Below are 17,857 nucleotides of genomic sequence, written 5' to 3'. Positions count from 1 at the left end.
AGACTGTCATACTTACTGGACAGATTCAGGTGTTCCAGTTAACATACAAGATCTTTCTGGAAGGCCACCACTATCTACAATTAAAATCAAAATCAGAAAGCTTTATTAGATCAAGAAAAGATGAAAAGGTTGCATCATTTTCAGTAGCCAACTTAAAAACATAACACTTTTTGTCAATCATTTTTCATATATGAAGAAAATATTAGTACCAGGAGCTATTTGTATTTTGCATCCAGATTCCTGTTGTATACGTGAGATCTGTTCACCTCCTCGGCCAATTACTAGTTTAAAAAGAAAAAAAGAAAAAAGAAAAAAAAAAAGTTTAAACACTGTAAAGTCTCTTTTGAGTATTGTATATAAAGTTAAAAAAATTCAGGTACTTACTGAATCCAACCATTCCATCTGGAACTTTGTATTCTTCCGTCATTACAGACCTGCTAATAAACACCACAAAATAAGGACAATCTGTTTACACACAAAATATAATCAACTAACAAAAGTCTGATGGCTTAAATTAAGGTTGTAAGCACCTGACTCATGCCCAAAATATAGCCTATCAATTTGAGTAATGTGGCACATATCAAGTAAGGAGGGAATTCGTGTAGAACAATCTGGAGGCATGAACTAAAAAGGAGCTGGTGGTGGAGTCAGACACTATCATCTTAAAAGTTACACTATTCTACCTGGCTAATTCTACCTAGAGAAGGATATCATGTTTGGTAAGGTGGAGGGTCAGAGAAAAAGAGGAAGGCCCCCAACGGGATGGATTGGCAAAGTGGCAGCATCAATGGGTTCAAGCGTGACAACAATTGTGAGGTTGGCCCTGGACTGGGCAGTGTTTTGTTCTGTTGTGCACAGGGTCACTATGAGTCGGTACTGACTTGATGACACCTAACAACAATAATCAACAACAATTCTACATATCCTCCCAACTTACAGATGTATCTTACTCAGAAAAGAAAACACACACACATATAAGACAAATAAAAGCCTTATTAGTTTGTGGCACATTCATCAAGGGAAATGAAATACAGAAACAAATCACATATGCATATGTCTGATATACAGACTTAGTTGTGTTTATAAACATAAATATAGTTAAATGAAAACTTGCAAAGTTTTTCACTATACCTTTGCTGTTGATGCATCGGTGGTAATTGTGTTCCAAAAGCTACCAAAAATTAAATAAACATAGAATGTAAATTTCCAATTTAAGTTCATCTATATATTTAATGTTAGACAAATCTAAAATCTTTTCCTGACAAAGAAAACATGTTGAAGAGAGCAACTTTTAAGCAGAATACGTAAATCAGCACTGACCTCCCCTGCACCCCCCCCCAGCCAATGAAAGGACAAATAATAAGTTATCAAACTAAAAAAACAAAAACAAAAACTCTCCTTTTTAAATGGTGAAACATAGACTAAAAAATTGGAAGGTAAATAAGCTGAGTATTATGTGTTAGCAACTGGATCTCTGGTAGCGTAGTGGTTACAAATCGGGCTGCGAACCTTAAGGTCAGCGGTTCGAAACTACCAGCTGCTCCGCGGGAGAAAGATGAGGCTTTCTACTCCCGTAAAGATTTACACCCTCGGAAACCCTGTACAGGGTCGCTATGGGTCGGACCTGACTCGATGGCACTTAACAACAACAAATCATTAAAAAGAAATTCAAGTCAGATATTCTAAAAGAATATACATAGGTTTTACTTCAACTTATAACCTAGTTAAAAAAAAAAAATACTTACAGTCATTTTGAGGAGCAACTTTCTTAGCATCTGGTTGATCTGCAAAATTAAGCGTCTTTTAAATTTTTAAAGTACATGTATAAAACTTAGCTTCCCCTCCAAGCAAAAATAAACAAGATTTAACATTTATGGCATATCTGAGGGTATGGTTTGTCATTTGAAACAAAATTGCCAAAAAAACAACTCAGTCCATATTCATAATAGTGTAAAGAAGTTCATTCCCCCACCCATTCTCTTCATGTTTAAAGATGCACAGACATTTTAAAATCCGTTTTAATTGTATCACTGACCTTAATGTATGTTAAACACTTTTGAATGATACAAGACAAAGTATTTAGGTCCATTACTAGCAAAATATCACATGCTAAAGGCTAATGATGCTTCCACTGTAGGAACTGAAGATTGGAAGAAAGAAAAAGCTATCAAAATGTGAAATTTTGACATATCAAAAGTTGAGTGTATCTGACAGTGACCACAAAGCTATGCAAAAAATAAATAAATAAAAATAAAATCACATTACAAGGCAATCTCAATCTAAACTGTTGAATTTTCCTAACCAAACATTTCACAGCGTAACACTTCTGCAGAAACACTCAAAACAACTGTAAGACTACCCTCACCTAAATCCTTTACACAAATGAATAAATACAATGCATACCTTAAAATAAACAACCTATAGCTGGAAAATACTACATTCTCCTCCCCCCTTCAAACTTAAATGATTAAACATCAGAATGTTGTGCAGCAAAAATTCAGACACATAATCCAAGAAATATTTGTGTCCACTTCAAGAATCCACTGGTTTATTTCACGTTTACATACTAAACACAGGTAATAAATAAAAATTCCTGCCTTTAAAAGGAGAGGGCATTCCCTCCCAGTGTGTTGTACTGCTCGGACTTGTCCAAGAGCCATCTACACATAAAATAAAAAGAATACATTACATACAACATCTGAAGCATCATTAGCTCATTTTTTTTTTTTTTTTGTATATTAAAAACCTCACTATAAATATGAAAGACACTTAAATGAAAGGAAACCAAGTACTCCTGGTCAAAAGCTACTAGTACATTCTATAGGATCAAGAATCCTCTTAAAAAAACAAATAAAAGCAAAAAAAGAAAAAAAGAAAAAGAAAAAAAAAAGAGGGCAAAAAGAAAACATATCATAATTCACATATCAAACCTAAAAGAAAAAATACTTGCAGACTTCTAAGTTCAGAAGCTTCAACAATTAAAAAAACAAAACAAAACAAAACAAAAAACAAGACACTGTAAATCCACTGTTTTAAGTTAAACCAGAAACACAAAATACTGAAACAAATAAAAACATTAAAAAATGATACATCCTGCAACACACTAGAGTAGCAACTTCAACCTTTAAAGTGAAATCGGAAATAGCAAAATCATGAAAATATAGCATATAAAGATTCATTCATGCATGATGAGAAAAACCAGTGAAATGTCTCCTAAACAAATCATATTTTTCCCCCTTTATATTAAACAAGAAGTCTGTGCAAACTGTCAATCTGGCATAATCCTGAGAGAAAACTGAACTATATTTCTTAGTAAGAAAGCTTGCTGGTTGACTCACAAATTTTACCTACCTTGTCTAGGTCTCTCTCTCTCTCTCTCTCTCTCTCTCTTTCCTTTCTCTCTGAGGCTCATAAAAACCTTACAATATTAGGAACTCTATATAATTAAAGCAATGTTCCAATACAAACATTTGAAAAATATGAAAATTACTTCAACTAAATACTGCGTAAAATAGCCAAAATACTTAATGCAACAACTTACCTCCATCTTCCAAAGGCCTTTTTTGTCCCCCATAACCATAATCATTTGAATTCAGTGATGTACCAGCATCACCTCCAATTTTTGCTGCAATCTTAAAAACAAAAACAAAATCACACCTTCATTGATACAAATGGCATTACACTACTACATATACTATTGACATTTGCTATTAAGCCTCATTAATCTAGTTCTGACTCAAAGGGATCTTGTATAGTTTCCAGGGAACTGCTGCTAAGTTTGAACTAACGACCATGTGGTTAGTAATCAATTGCTTGCTTATCCTACAGTGTCACACTACCATTACTTGTTTGTGTCTTAAGTCACATATATCGTAAATATTCTTTGGTATTACATAAAATTTATTATTTCAAGGAGCACTGGTGGCATAATGGGTTAAGTATTAGCTTGCAAACTCCAAGATTAATGGTTCAAAACCCCTAGCCTCTAGCAGTAAGAAAGATGAGGCTATCTGCCCCTGTAAACATTTAGTCTTAAGAAATCTTTTGGAGCAGTTCTTCTCTGTCCTATTAAGAGTCCCTTTGAGTCAGAATTGACTCAACGGCAGTGGGTGGCTTTCTAGATTAATATTTCAGGGCATTAACAATCATCATGTGCTGTGGGTTAATGCGCCAGACTGTAAAGCCATTTGAACTACAAGGTCGGTGGTTCAAGCTCACCAATCGCTCCTTGGAAACCCTATACAAGGTCGCTATGGGTGGGAACAGACTTGATGGCATATAACAACACTCCTGTAAGAACAAAACAATCAACTAGAAATCTTAACGATGGCTTGACCAATTAGATCTGAAGAAAATCATGGGTCTTGAGTGTGGGCACAGATAATCTGAAGACACTATGAGACTGTAAGGTTTTCTTTGGGATCCAGGGGGCCGGCAAATTCAAGGAGTTTTAGGTTGAATTTGTTACTGATTAAATCGATTATAACACCATTTCCTTAAAATTGTACTTTCCAGGATTCCTGTTTTTTTCTTTTTCTGTCTTTAATTACAAGCAAGCACTTGAGCAAAAAGGTCAGTTTGAGCTATGCGGTCGGTAGTTCAAACCCACCAGCTGGGTTTGAAACCCTATACAGGGTCGCTATGAATCATAATCAACTCAAGGGCACTTAACAACATAAATCATTTATGCCTACAATAAAAATAATTACACTTCCAGAGTGGCACTGCAGGATAATGCTGTGGACTGCAAGGTTAGTTTGAATCACAAGGTCGGCTGTTCAAACTTGCCAGCTGTACTTCAGAAACCCTATACGGGGTGGTTATGAGTTGGAATCGACTCAGTGGTGCTTAACAATAATGACAACCATTTTTCCTTTTTCTCAAACACCCATTTGTGTCAAATTATAGCTTTCCTTACAGTTGTCATAAACACTTCAAGACAACCTCTAAGTCTTAAAATGCTTAGTATTTTAAACATCCATTATGAACTTATGTTCTGATATTAACTAACATTAAAAGCAAAATTATTTCAGGTCAGAGAAAATAAAACAAGATAGAAAAATGGTTTAGCTATAAATATCTACTGTAGATATTATGCAAGGACCCTATATGGTACATAAGGTTTCTGAAAATGTAAATCTTTGTGGGGTATGAACCACACTTAAAGTGCATAAATGCTCTATAGTGTGCAAATAAGCAATGCTAGAAATTCAAGGAAATTTTTTGTTTGTTTGCACAAAGCAAGGATACTTATGTTCAGAATACCTAAGGAGCTACTGCATCCCAAAGAGTGGCTATGAGTTGGAATTAACTTGGTGGCAGGGGGATGAATTCATTAAATAGTCACAAAACTATCAAAATTAAAATATAACCTGGTACTTAATTCATTCAAAATGAACCAGTAATACTTCCTAAAATACTCAGAAATTATACAATTAAGAGCATTTTTAATAAAAATACGAACACAGATACAGCCATCTATTCTTAAAGAGCAATATTTTCTAGGTCACTATAAGCAGAATATAAGAATTTCACAATAATTCCTAACCTCCAACTACACACAATTCTTATAAAACAGGTAGAATTATGCATAGGGTCCATTAGGGTCAATAATAGTGAATTTTTAACTCCTTAATTTCATTTCAGTTTAGAGTAACTATGATTATTTCATTGAGCCCAGTGCTGCCACCACTGTGCCAATCCATCTCACTGGGGGTTCCTTCCTTTTTTACAATGACCCTCCACTTTACCAAGCATGATGTCCTTCTCTAGGCACTGATCCTGGTCCCTCCTGATAATACGTCCAAAGTATGAGAGACAAAGCCTGGCCATATTGGCTTCCAAGGAGCATTCTGATTGTACTTCTTACCAACACAGACTGGTTTATTCTTTTGGCAGCCCATGGTACTTTGAATATTCTCCTCCAACACCTTAACTCAAATGTATCAATTCTTTTCAATCTTCTGTATTCACTGTCCAACTTTCACATGAATATGAGGCTATTGAAAATAATATGGTTTGGGTCAGGTGCAACTTAGTCCTCAGACTGACATCACCTTTGTTCTTGAACACTTTAAGGAGGTCTTTGCAGCAGAGTTGCCTAATGCAATATGCAGTTTGATTTCTTGGCTGCTACTTGTATGAGTCGGAACCGATTCCATGGCACATAACAACAACTTCCATGAGTGGGGCTGTGTGTGGGTTAATGCGCCAGACTGCAAAGCCATTTGAACTAACTACAAGGTCGGCGGTTCAAGCTCACCAGCTGCTCCTTGGAAACCCTATACAGGGTCGCTATGGGCTGGAATCAACTGGACAGCACTTAACAAATTCTATGAGTGCTGATAAGAGGATTCAAGCTAAATGCTGTCTTTGATGACTTTAATCTTCTCTCCATTTATCACGATGTGATTTTATTGGTCCAGTGGTGAGGATTTTTGTTTTCTTTACATTGAGATATAACCCATACTGAAGGCTGTGGTCGTTGACCTTCATCAGTAAGTATTTTTTTTAAGTCCTCTTCACTTTCAGCAAGGTTGTATCATCTGCATAAGGCAGGCTATTAATGTGGCTTCCTTCAATCCTGATGCCACTTTCTACTTCATATAACTTTGCTTTCTGAATTATTTGTTCAGCATACAGACTGACTAAGTATGGTGAAAGAATACAACCCTAGTGCACAACTTTCCTGATTTTAAATCATTCAGTGTCACCTTGTTCTGATCCATCACCTACCTCTTAGTCTATGTACAGGTTCCTCATGATCTCAATTGTTTCAGAATACTTATTTTCTGAAATGTTGTCCATAGCTTGTTATGATCCTCATGTAGTCAATAAAAGCAAAGGTAAGCATCTTTCTGGTTTTCTCTGCTTTCAGTCAAGATCCAACTGACATTAGCAATTATATCCTTCACTCTGTGTCCTCTTCTGAATCCAGCTTGAACCTCTAGAAGTTCTCTGTCCGTGTGTGGTTGTAGCTGTTTTTGTATTATCTTTAGCAAAATTTTACTTGCTTGCGATATCAGTGATAATGTCCGATTATTTCCACATTCCATTGGGTCACCTCTTTTGAATGGGCACACATATGGATCTCTTCTAGTCAGTTAGCCAGGTAGTTGCCTTCCAAATTTCTTGGCATAGATGAGTGCATGCCTTCAGTGCTGCCTCAATTTGCTGAAAGCTTGCAATTTGTGTGCCATCAATTCCTGGTGCCTTATTCTTTGCCAATGCCTTCAAGCCACCTGGTACTTCTTCCTTCATTATTACTGACTCTTGAATCATATGCTACCTCTTGAAATGGTTGAATATCAACCATTTCTTTTTGGACTCTGTATATTCCTTCCATTTTTTTTTTAATGCTTTCTGCATCATTCAATATTTCGCCCATAGAATCTTTTATTATTGATGCATCAGTTTGTTAAATCCAAGATTTTCAAGTTAAAAGAAAATATATGAGATTAATCACTGCCTGATATTAGAGATTTAAAATTACAAAAACTAAGTAGCTATATGTTCAAATGGAGTCCTTGTGTGGTGCTGTGGTTTAATATGCCAGACTGCAAAGCCATTTGAACTGCAAGGTTGGCAGTTCAAGCTCACCAGATGCTCTCGGAAACCCTATACAGGGTTGCTATGGGTCGGAACTGACTCCATAGCACATAACAACAACATATGTTCAAATGGCCTATTTCCTAATTTTCAGATAGCAGGGTCACTACGAATAGGAACCAACTCGAAGGCACACTGCTCTAGGAGTCCTAGTGTGGCACTCAAGGTCAGAGGTTCAAACCCACCAATCGCTTCTTGGAAACCCTATACAGGGTCGCTTTGTATTATAATTGACTTGAGGGCATACAATAACATATTAACCTAGGAGTCCAGGTGTGGCGTTCAGCACTGGACTACTAACTGCAAAGCCAGTGATTCAAACACACCAGAGACTCCTCAGAAACCCCTATACAGGGTTGCTATGAGTCAGAATGGAATTTATGGCACTTAACAACATTTCCCTAATAGAGCTTGGTGGCATAGTGGGTTATGCATTAGGCTGCTAACCATAGGTATTGTTAAATGCTGTTGAGTCAGTTCTGTATGGGTTTACAAGGTACAGCTGGTGGATTTGAAGCACAAACCTTGCGGTTAAGCACAATGCTGATCCTCAGCGCAACACCAGAACTCCAAATACAAGGTAAGTAGTTTGAATCTAATGGCCGCTTCATGTGAGAAAGAGGTAGCTTTCTGAACCTATCAAGATTTACAACCTCAGAAACCCTACATAGGTTGTTATGGATTGAATAAACTTAATAGGTTAGACATTGGGACATTCCCTATGGAGACCTTGTGGCACTGTAGGTTAGGTGTTGGGCTGCTATATACAAGGTGAGCAGTTCGAACCCACTAGCCAATCCTTGCAAAAAAGATGAGGCTGTCTGCTTTTGCAAAGATTTAGTGTCTCAGAAACCCTATGCAGGGTTGCTATGAGTTGGAATACGGATAGCAATTGTGGGTAAGAGCTGTGGAGTCATTTTTGGTTTCCAGGGAGTGGCTAGTGGGTTTGAACTGTGACCTTGCAGGTAGCAGTTCAGTGTTTATCTTAAAGCGCGATACCAGGACTCCATGGATAGTAGTGGGGTTATCTTTTTTATTTTTATAAATATGAGGGCGAGTAAAAAATTATCTACACTCTGGTTATATTAAAACGCCCTCCATGGCTGGTGACAACACTGAATGTGCAAGTGAAATGATTCTGCTGAATAGATGAATGACAGTGAATTATGTGGCAAATCATTTGCAAATCTGCCATGGCTTTGCCTATGAAATAATCTATCACAGATTATTTCATTGTAAAGTTTGTGCAAGATATCTTGGGTACCAAAACTCACAGAGGCACATAAACAGAAGTATTTGGACATCTGCAAATAAAATTTGGACTGATACTTGAAAGAAGGTAAACGGTTTTTTAAAAAAAAAATCATTATTGGTGACGAGACATGGATTTATCACTATAAGCCTGAGAGTGAACAGCAGAATATGGAATGGAAACATCTTCAATCGCCAATCAAAAAAAAGTTCAAAAGCCAACCATTAGCTGGAAAATTGATGTTTACAGTTTTCTTGGATTATCAAGGTGTGCCACTGTGGGGGTTAATGCTCTGGACTGCAAAGTTGGTTTGAAACATAAGGTTGGCGGTTCTAGCTCACCAGCCACTCCAAGGAAACCCTATCAGGCTTGCTATGGGTTTGAACCAACTCAATGGCACTTAACAACAAAAGTAATGGAACATTAACAGGAAAAAGGTTCCATAATTGATAGTATCCATTACAATGAGATGTTCACTGAGAAGCTGAAGCCTAAATTTGGTATTACACAAAGAGGACTGCTATCCAAGGGCACTGTGATCCTGCATGACAATGCATATCAGCATACCTCTGCCCACACTGTTGACACTCTGCAAAAGCTTCCTTTTGAGGTACTGAAGCATCCTCCCTAGTCCTGATATCTTGCTCCACTGGACTTTCACCTGTTTGGTCCCCAGAAATTCAGCCCTTCGAGGACGAAGGTTCACCTCTGATGAAGTGAAGACAGCAGTGCATTTGTGGCTGGCAGCTAAGCCTAAAACATTTCTTTAATATGGAAATACAAATGTTGACAGATGAACAAAGACAATGTAATTGCTAACTCACCCTCATATTCCACTAAACTTTGGGATCAGATGGCTTGAGATTGTGATCTTGCTGGTTTCCACTGCTTACTAGTTTGTACCCTTGGAATATCCTGTGCCTTATCTGACTTTACACTGTCAACTATTATGAACAAATTGAGAGTCCTTACGTGGCGCTGTAGGATCAGCATTGGACTGCTGACCACAAGGCTGGCAGCTCAAACCTACCAACCAGGCTGCTTCTTGGAAATCTTTTAAGTCGGAACCACATGGACAGAATTTATCAACAGCATGAACAAATTAACTATAAAGCAGGGTTCACAATAAGACCTCATATATTTCATTAAATTTTTATTTTCGTAAGCCTAAAATATACATACATTCTATTTATGAAAAATGTGCCTGTGGATGCCTAAGGTAAACAATGTTTTTGTATCTCTAGGATCTAGTACACTGCCAGCAATAGAGTAGACATACTAGAAATGAATTTTAAAAGAACAGAATTTCATTACTACATTAATATGTTAAAGATTTATTGATTCAATTAAATAAATATGGAGGACTCAGTTCCCATGTACTAGAAATGTAAATATCTGTGGAAAGACACCAGAAATACTGAGGCCACCATTTTATTAACATTCTCCAAATCCCCTCTAAAACACAGGAATCTTTGCTAATTTATTACTAATCAAAACTTTCCTATGATATGACAAAATATAGTAATAACAAATCAAATCATACTCAGTGCTAGTTTTCACTGAAGTGATGGTAACAAGAAACCAACAGCTATGTATTTTCATATTATCTAAAAAAGATTTCAGTCAAATTATTCAAAATTTTAGAGGAGGATTGAGAGCAATGTAGTACTACTTAATGACTAATTTAATACACCACTCTATTCATGTAGTCTCACATTGCCAGGTTTTTCTGCAGCGCTTTTGGGTAAGTTCAAACTACCAACCTTTCAGTTAAACTTCCTATTTATGTGTAATCACCAAAGACTGAGTCAAAAATTTCTAACCTTACCCTATGGAGTTAGTTTGGAAACCATCCCCTCCTCAAAAAAAAAAAAAGAAAAAAAAAATTGCAATGCAACACAGGCTGGAAACTCAAAAGCAGGGAAGCAATTCCTCTGCCAGATTTTATCCAGAGTATCACAAAAAAATCGGAAACTTCATGTAAAAAATAAGCTAACTGGCAACTCTGCCTGAACTACCGGAATGCAACAACAACTAAGTAAATACTACTGGCATTTACTAAGTAGAGAACACAGCTCATAATACCCTAGATTATCCAAATGAAAGATTCCTGGTGTGGTACCACAGGATCAGAAGTGGCCTGCAAACTACAAGGTCAGCAGTTTAATTCACCAGGTTGCTCCTTGGAAACACTATACAGAGTCACTATGACTTGGAAATGACTTGACAGCACTAAACAACATACAAATAAAAATAAGAACCGTTCACTTAAAAATGCCAATAGCATTCCCATTGGTAAAAATCTCTTGAGCTCCTTGATGTCAAGGAGCTGTTCTTTTATTTCCTCCTACTAATGACTAAGAATGAATTTTAGGTTAAATGGGGATTTTGATATCATATATTCAATATTCTTTATACCAATGAGGAAAAAGTGTTTCTGATAGTAACCTAGTTTATTTCAAGTGCTTATCCTACAGTGCCAGGATGGCCAAACTTCGTCTCTCATACTTCAGACTTATTGTCAAGAGGGACCAGACTGGAGAAGGATACCATGTTTGGTAAGACCCCAGTGAGATGGATTAGCAAAGTGGCAGCACCAAGGGATTCAAGCGTGGCAACAATTGTGAGGTTGGCCCAGGTTCGGGCAGTGTTGTTTCCTTGTGCATAGGTCACTATGAGTTGGCACAGACTCAATGGTACCTAACAACAACAACATCCTACAGCGCTACACCAGGGTTCCATTTCAGTCTTATATTCAACATATCTACTAACGCCACCCATATTTTGTCTACTCCTCTCATTTGCATCTAAATAAGTGTGGGATAACTTAAGCAAACAACTAAGAAAGTACTCTTCCTTAGTTACTTCACACTTAAACAGCTGTAACTGTATTTAGAGGTACCCTCAAATGTAATAAGGGGTAATTCAACTGGGAATTTCAAATTTAAGATCAAGTCTATAAAGAAAAAATCAAAACAATGGTAAGGCATGAGGCCAAAGATTCCAGTGTGAGAATATTTTCTATATTTAAATTACTAACTCAAAGATTCCAGTGTGAAAATATTTTCTATATTTAAATTACTCAAAGGGGATTCCTGTTGTGGTGTGATGGTACTGGATTGCAAAGTTGGTTTGAAATGTAAGGTCGGTGGTTCAAGTTCACCAGCTGCTCTTTGGGAATCCTATACAGGGGTCACTATGGGTCACAACCAACTCAAGGGCACTTAACAACAATATTCAAAGGAGCCCTGGTGGCCCATTAGGTTAACTGTTAAGGTGCTAACCACAAAGTTGGTGGGGGTCAAACCCACTTGCCACTACTTCTGAGAAAGACAGGGTATCTTCTCTGGTAGAGATTTAGTTTTGGTAACCCTAAGGAACAATTCTACCCTGTGTTAAACGATCACTCTGAGTCTGAACTGACTTCATGGCAGTGAGTTAATTCTACTCAAAAAAATGAACTCAAATAATAAAAAAAATCCAATTTTTAATTAAAGCATGGCAATTAAAGGTCTTTCACAATTTATATCCCTGATTTATCTGTACCTTTTCTCATTTCACTTTCCACCCTCCTTACACACTTTCTATCCTGTGATTCCACTCTTGGGTATTTGTCAATGTAGAGTCCCCATACCTTTATATATGTTGTTTCTTTTCTCCACTGCTCAAACGCACACAAATCCTTTAATGCCTTGGTACACTGACTGATTCATAGTTGTTGCTGTGAATCGGTTCCGACCCATAACGACCCTGTATAGGGTTTCTAAGGAGCTTGAACCACCGACCTTGAAGTTCAAACACCAGGACTCCCCATAAATACTTACATGAAAAAGTGTGACAGCATCCACATTTTGTCTACTCCTTTCATCTGTATTTGGTTTCTTGACTTCTTAGAAGGCAAGGACCCAATTCACACATAAACAAAATCTCCAGCATCTATGCAGGTCAAGTAGCATAAATTGAATATGCTAGCTGAATAAAATAATCCTAATGACTCTTCTAATTTGACTGAAAAAAAAATTAATAAAGCCACTAACAGAATGCTATAACAAAATTGTTATTCTAAGCACCTTCTGAAGTAGTGTGTTTCTTAATTAGGTGAAAAAACCACCAGAATTAGTATTCATGATGACCTTTTGTTGAGCACCCCAAATATTTGATTCTAAATGAATACTGGTATATTTTTAATAACAGAATCAGTATAAAAATTAGAGTGATGTTACATCATTAGATTTTTGTGAACTTTGTTTTTTATTCAAATGATCCTTCAATTGTACTGGAGAATAAAGAATATGTAAAGTAAACCCCTAATGCAATCAAAACAGCCCACATTCTCTGAGCCCTATTATACTAGTTTCCCCACAGCTTTCGTTTGGGAAATTAGTGTCTTTGGGGCAAATGTGTACCTTAGCAATACAAAGCAGTTTGGTTACTTTATGACTCCAACAGAGAGACAGATTCAAACTGAAACTTAAGAGTAAAACGAGCCTGAAGCCATTTTGAGAAATAAGGGGGGAGGAGTGGTAGGACAGACAGACACGGAAATCCCGCCCAGGGTAAAGATTGCAACTTGGGATACTAATACTTCTAAGTCTCTTCCTTGTAAGCGTGTAAGGTGAATGACACTATTGTTTTTTGTGAAGTGCCATCGAGTTGATTCCGACCCACAGCGACCCTGTATAGGGTTTCCGAGTAGCAGCTGGTGAGCTTGAAACCGCAGACCTTGTGGTTCAAACCGAATTTGCAGTCCAGCGCAGTAACCCACAGCGCCACACCAAGAGCCTTCAATTACAAGGGCGAACTAAAATGAATTGGAAGCGGTAAAGATTGGTTTCATGTCAAATTCTTGACTATGGTTCCTGAAGAGAAACCTTGGTCCTTACCCAAACTAATTATTACCAGAATTTGCCACATGACTCTAAAACTACACGAGCTTTATTTAAGCCCACGGAAGAGAATGTTCACTCTTAGAAACCAGACCCAACTCACTATCTTCGATTCTGACTCGTAACGACCCTACAGGGTTTCCAAGGCTGTAACCTTTTCGGACGCACACTGCCATATAGCTTTCAGAAGTAGAGTGGCCGGTGGGTTAAAACCGCCGATCTTTCGTTAACAGTAAAGCACTTAACCACTGCGTCTCGACGGTGCCTTACTAGGAGGGAAAGGAGAGATTAAACTAACTCTTAGGAGAAGCGCGAGTGCCTAAAGCCATTTTGTGTAGCACGCGTGGATTCCAAGTAGTTTAGACACCAAGAACACAAAACCGGGTTCTTGTCTCTAACTGGTATTATAACGTAGGATGGGAGTCTCCTCACATTTGGGAGGCTGGAAGGGCACCGCTTCCCTCTTCCTCGTGCGCGAAAGGATAGCGGCCTACTCAGTCAGCCGCCAATTTACCGTGAGCTGTAGGGATCCCGCCGCGCGGTCCAAACTTACCTGCCGGGCTCTCTGCAGCGCATCTTTGAAAGCATCGTTGACTCCTCCACCGCCGCCGCCGCCGCCACCAGCTGAACCTGAAGAAGGTGGAGGCACTGTTGAATAGTCTGCCATAATTAACTTAAAGTGGTTGCTACCGCGTCTTTGCAGAGACTGCCTCTCAGCTAACTGCTAAGAAAGAAAGAAAATGGCGGCCGTCGAGTCTCTATCACATTCTTGTGCGACCATCGTGCCGTAAAGAGGCGGGGCTTGAGGGGGAAAAACTCTCGCGATGTTTCTAAGGCAAAGTGTTGGTGGGGGGCGGAGCTGAGAAAGAAAAAGAGGGAGAGAAATGTCGCGGGAATGGGGCATAAGATTTCGCGAGAATGGAAGTTATTTTCGCATCGCCTTTCCGCGCGTTATTGCGCTTCTGTTGGTTGTGTATGTTCCTTAGGGGTGATGGGTAGTACTGATATTGCCACCGTGTTTGACCTTGGGTTTCGGAAAGTCTGAAGATAAAGTAGATGTTTTTATCGGTAGCAGACGCAGGGAGATAGTCCTATGGATGACTTTATTGCCGGGATCATTTTGTGTATCCCTGGATAAGGGCGTGACGTCTACAGTCTGGACGACGCAACAGTGCCTCGAGAGCGCTGCTACCGGCAGGGCCAGATCGAAGAAGCGCATTCGGGTCGTTGCGCAGTGTTAACCCGAAAACGTCCGCCTGACCTAGCGGGGATCCAGCATGATTTTCAGGGTAGTAAAGTATCGCTGTATGTTACTTTTCTAAACTGTCAGAATTTTGGGTTTTATTACATTTGGGTATGAATTCAGCTTGAAAGCATTTTTGTTCTTAATCTGGTCTCGAAGTTTTTGCTCAAATAATATAGATGAAGCTATAATGATTCCCTTTTATTAAAAAAAAAAAGTTCTATAATTGTTAACCAGATTTAGTAACTAATATTGTGTGTGGCTCTGACCAATTTCAATGAGATCTTTGTAAGACAGCATTTCTCTACCCTCCATCCGTAAGGAAGTTGTCTAAAATTGGCTTTGCAGCTTCAAAGAAGCAGTTTTCCCCAATTCCTACTTGTGGGAACTCAAACATAAGGTAATGTTCTGAATTGTCATTCCAACCTTCTGATCATAGTTGTTGTTAAGTGCTGATGAGTCGGTTCTGACCATAGTAGATAATATTAAGTTTTGGTAACTAATTCAGTTACCAATTAATTACTTCTGGAAATATTTCCAGACTTTCCAAACCATATCAGGGCCTTAATAGTAATTATTTTGTCGTTTCAGGAATTCATTTAGGGTGTTTATTCTGATTACCCTTGAGTGTAGAGTGTAGCACAAGTGATTTACCCCCTAAATTCTTTGCATTTAGATAACAATAGCATCAAACTTTCTCAACTTCATGCTATTTTGTCTCTTGTGAGCTGTACTTAAAGAAGACTTTTCCTTTTGTTGCTCTTAAAGTAAATACAAGGAAAGTATACTGCAGTCCTGTTTCTGATACATACAATGAAAGTGTTCATTTGCTCAAGGCTCAAATTAATCAGATAAGTGGGTCATCATTGTCTTCCAGTCTTAACTATTTGTGGAGGTGGTTGTTTTAAACTGTTTATAGGCATTCCTTTAAATTGTTAGGAAGTTTGTATTTGGTAAAACACTGAATATATTGGAGTATATATATTCAAGTGTTGTTATTGTTAAGTGCTGTCGAGTCGATTCCGACCCATAGCGACCCTGTATAGGGTTTCCGAGGAGCAGCTGGTGAGCTTGAACCACTGACCTTTCAGTTCAAAGGGCTTTGTGGTCTTATCCATTGACCCACAGTGCCACACAGCTCGGTTTTATAAGCAGTGTTGGCTGGTATTAGAAAATTTTCAGTTGTATTTTGAAAGTCTGTCCATCAAACAAATGGCATTTATTAATCAGTAATTGGTATTTTCATATTTTATTGATCAGACTTCTATCAACTGTAACTTCTTATCAACATAGTGTTACCAGAGAGTGATATAATTTACCACCAAAGCAAATAAGGGCTCCTGGTGTGGTGCTGTAGGATCAGCACTGGGCTATGATCCATAGGGTTAGCAGTTCAAACCTACCAGCTGCTCCTTGGAAACCTTATATAACTGTAAGTCGGAACCCACTCTATGGCACTTAACAACAACAAAGCAGTACATTTTCTATGTGTAGTACATTTATTGTATTTGTCTTTAACTTATGAAAGTAAGTAAAGACTTCCATTTATAATTTTTTTTTTAATGTCTCTCAGAAATACAGATATTCTAGGATAGGAACCAAAAAATTCATATCAGTCTAGATCAAGATCTCTCAATCTAGACTGATATTTGGGGAAAGGTAACTCTTTGTTAAAGGGAACGATCCCGTGCACTGTAATATATCTAGTAGCATCCCTAGCTTCTACCTGCTATATGCCAGTAGCAATCTCTACCCAGTTGTGACAACCAAAAATATTTTCAGAGTGGAAAAACCATGTGGGGACCATGTCTGACTTCTTGGCTTTCCAAGGGGAAAGAGAATCAAACTCAAAATCAACCAAAGGCCAATGCCTATGAAGCGAAAGTCAGACATACTTTTACCCTACAACCTTCTTTACCCGATTCTGACATCAACCATCCCTCCCACAACACTCTGCTTCACATCTGGGTTAGACAACCCACTGCAGTGGCCACACAGAACTCATAACAATACTCATGATTGTGAGGTGTATTAGGGAATGGAACAGGTTACAAGTCAGGATCAAAACCAACTCAGGATGTAGCAGTTTTCCTATCAGGAATGCCTCTTGTCTGCAGTACTGGAGACATGCCTCACTCTTGTCTTCAGATTCTCAATATGTGGCCCCGTGGCTTCTGTCTCAGTCCACGGGTCTACACCCTGCAGCTGCTCTGTCTCTCCATGTCACCATCTCTTGCCATCTCCTGCTCCACTCATGCTCTTCCTTCTTGATTATCCTGGGATCTTCTGTTCCTGTTTCTGAGATGGTTGGTGGTGGTTATGTGCCATGGAGTCGGTTCCGACTCATAGCTACCCTGTATAGGGTTTCTGAGGCTGTAACTCTTTACAGGAGCAGAAAGCCTCATTTTTTTCTCCCACGGAACAGCTGGTATTTTCGAACTGCTGAACTTGCAGTTTGCAGCCTGATTTGTAACTACTACGCTACCAGAGATGGCTCCTTTTAAACCTAGCTGGATGCCAAATCTGACGAATCTTAGCTTTAGAGTCCTGCATACTTTATTATCATGGTCTTACCCAATCACTTAAAGTAAATTTAAGGTACCACACACACATTGCATATGTCCTTTGGATAGTAAAATTGCCTTGTATTCAGAACCACTGATACACCTTGATTCCAGCCTTGCCTCTTCCCTCCATCCATTAGGAGGACCTATTGACCCAAGCCATGGTATTTCCAGTAACCTCATATGCCTGTGAAAGCTGGACAGCAAATAAGGAAGACCGTAGAAGAATTGATGCTTTTGAGTTATGGTGTTGGAGGAGAATATTGAAAGTGCCATGGGCTGCCAAAAGAACCAACAGATCTGT

General features: G+C 38.4%; 1 protein-coding gene and 1 pseudogene across 3 annotated transcripts in view; one reads left to right on the top strand and one right to left on the bottom strand.

Annotated features, from left to right (window-relative positions):
* FUBP1 (far upstream element (FUSE) binding protein 1) overlaps positions 1–14,500 on the bottom strand; it is a 37,277-nt gene extending 22,777 nt beyond the window's left edge. Inside the window, exons 1-8 of one of the 3 annotated variants that reach the window (XM_006831017.1) lie at positions 14,300–14,482; positions 3,542–3,632; positions 2,598–2,660; positions 1,746–1,784; positions 1,132–1,171; positions 385–437; positions 210–281; positions 17–74 (exon numbers count right to left, since the gene is read on the bottom strand). In XM_006831017.1, coding sequence (XP_006831080.1) covers positions 17–74; positions 210–281; positions 385–437; positions 1,132–1,171; positions 1,746–1,784; positions 2,598–2,660; positions 3,542–3,632; positions 14,300–14,413 — 530 coding nt within the window. In that variant the 5' untranslated portion in view covers positions 14,414–14,482. Of the gene's footprint in view, positions 1–16; positions 75–209; positions 282–384; positions 438–1,131; positions 1,172–1,745; positions 1,785–2,597; positions 2,661–3,541; positions 3,633–14,299 lie in introns of all 3 variants that reach the window. The other 2 variants (XM_006831019.1, XM_006831018.1) reach the window with 2 other exon arrangements.
* A 164-nt stretch (positions 14,501–14,664) lies between these two features.
* Positions 14,665–17,857, top strand: part of LOC102842519 — a 9,730-nt pseudogene continuing 6,537 nt past the window's right edge.

Source organism: Chrysochloris asiatica, unplaced genomic scaffold, assembly GCF_000296735.1.
Source record: "Chrysochloris asiatica unplaced genomic scaffold, ChrAsi1.0 scaffold00002, whole genome shotgun sequence".
In the NCBI taxonomy this organism is placed as follows: Eukaryota; Metazoa; Chordata; class Mammalia; order Afrosoricida; family Chrysochloridae; genus Chrysochloris; species Chrysochloris asiatica.
Note: the sequence above shows the minus strand (reverse complement) of the source record. Positions and strands in the feature narration are given on the sequence as shown.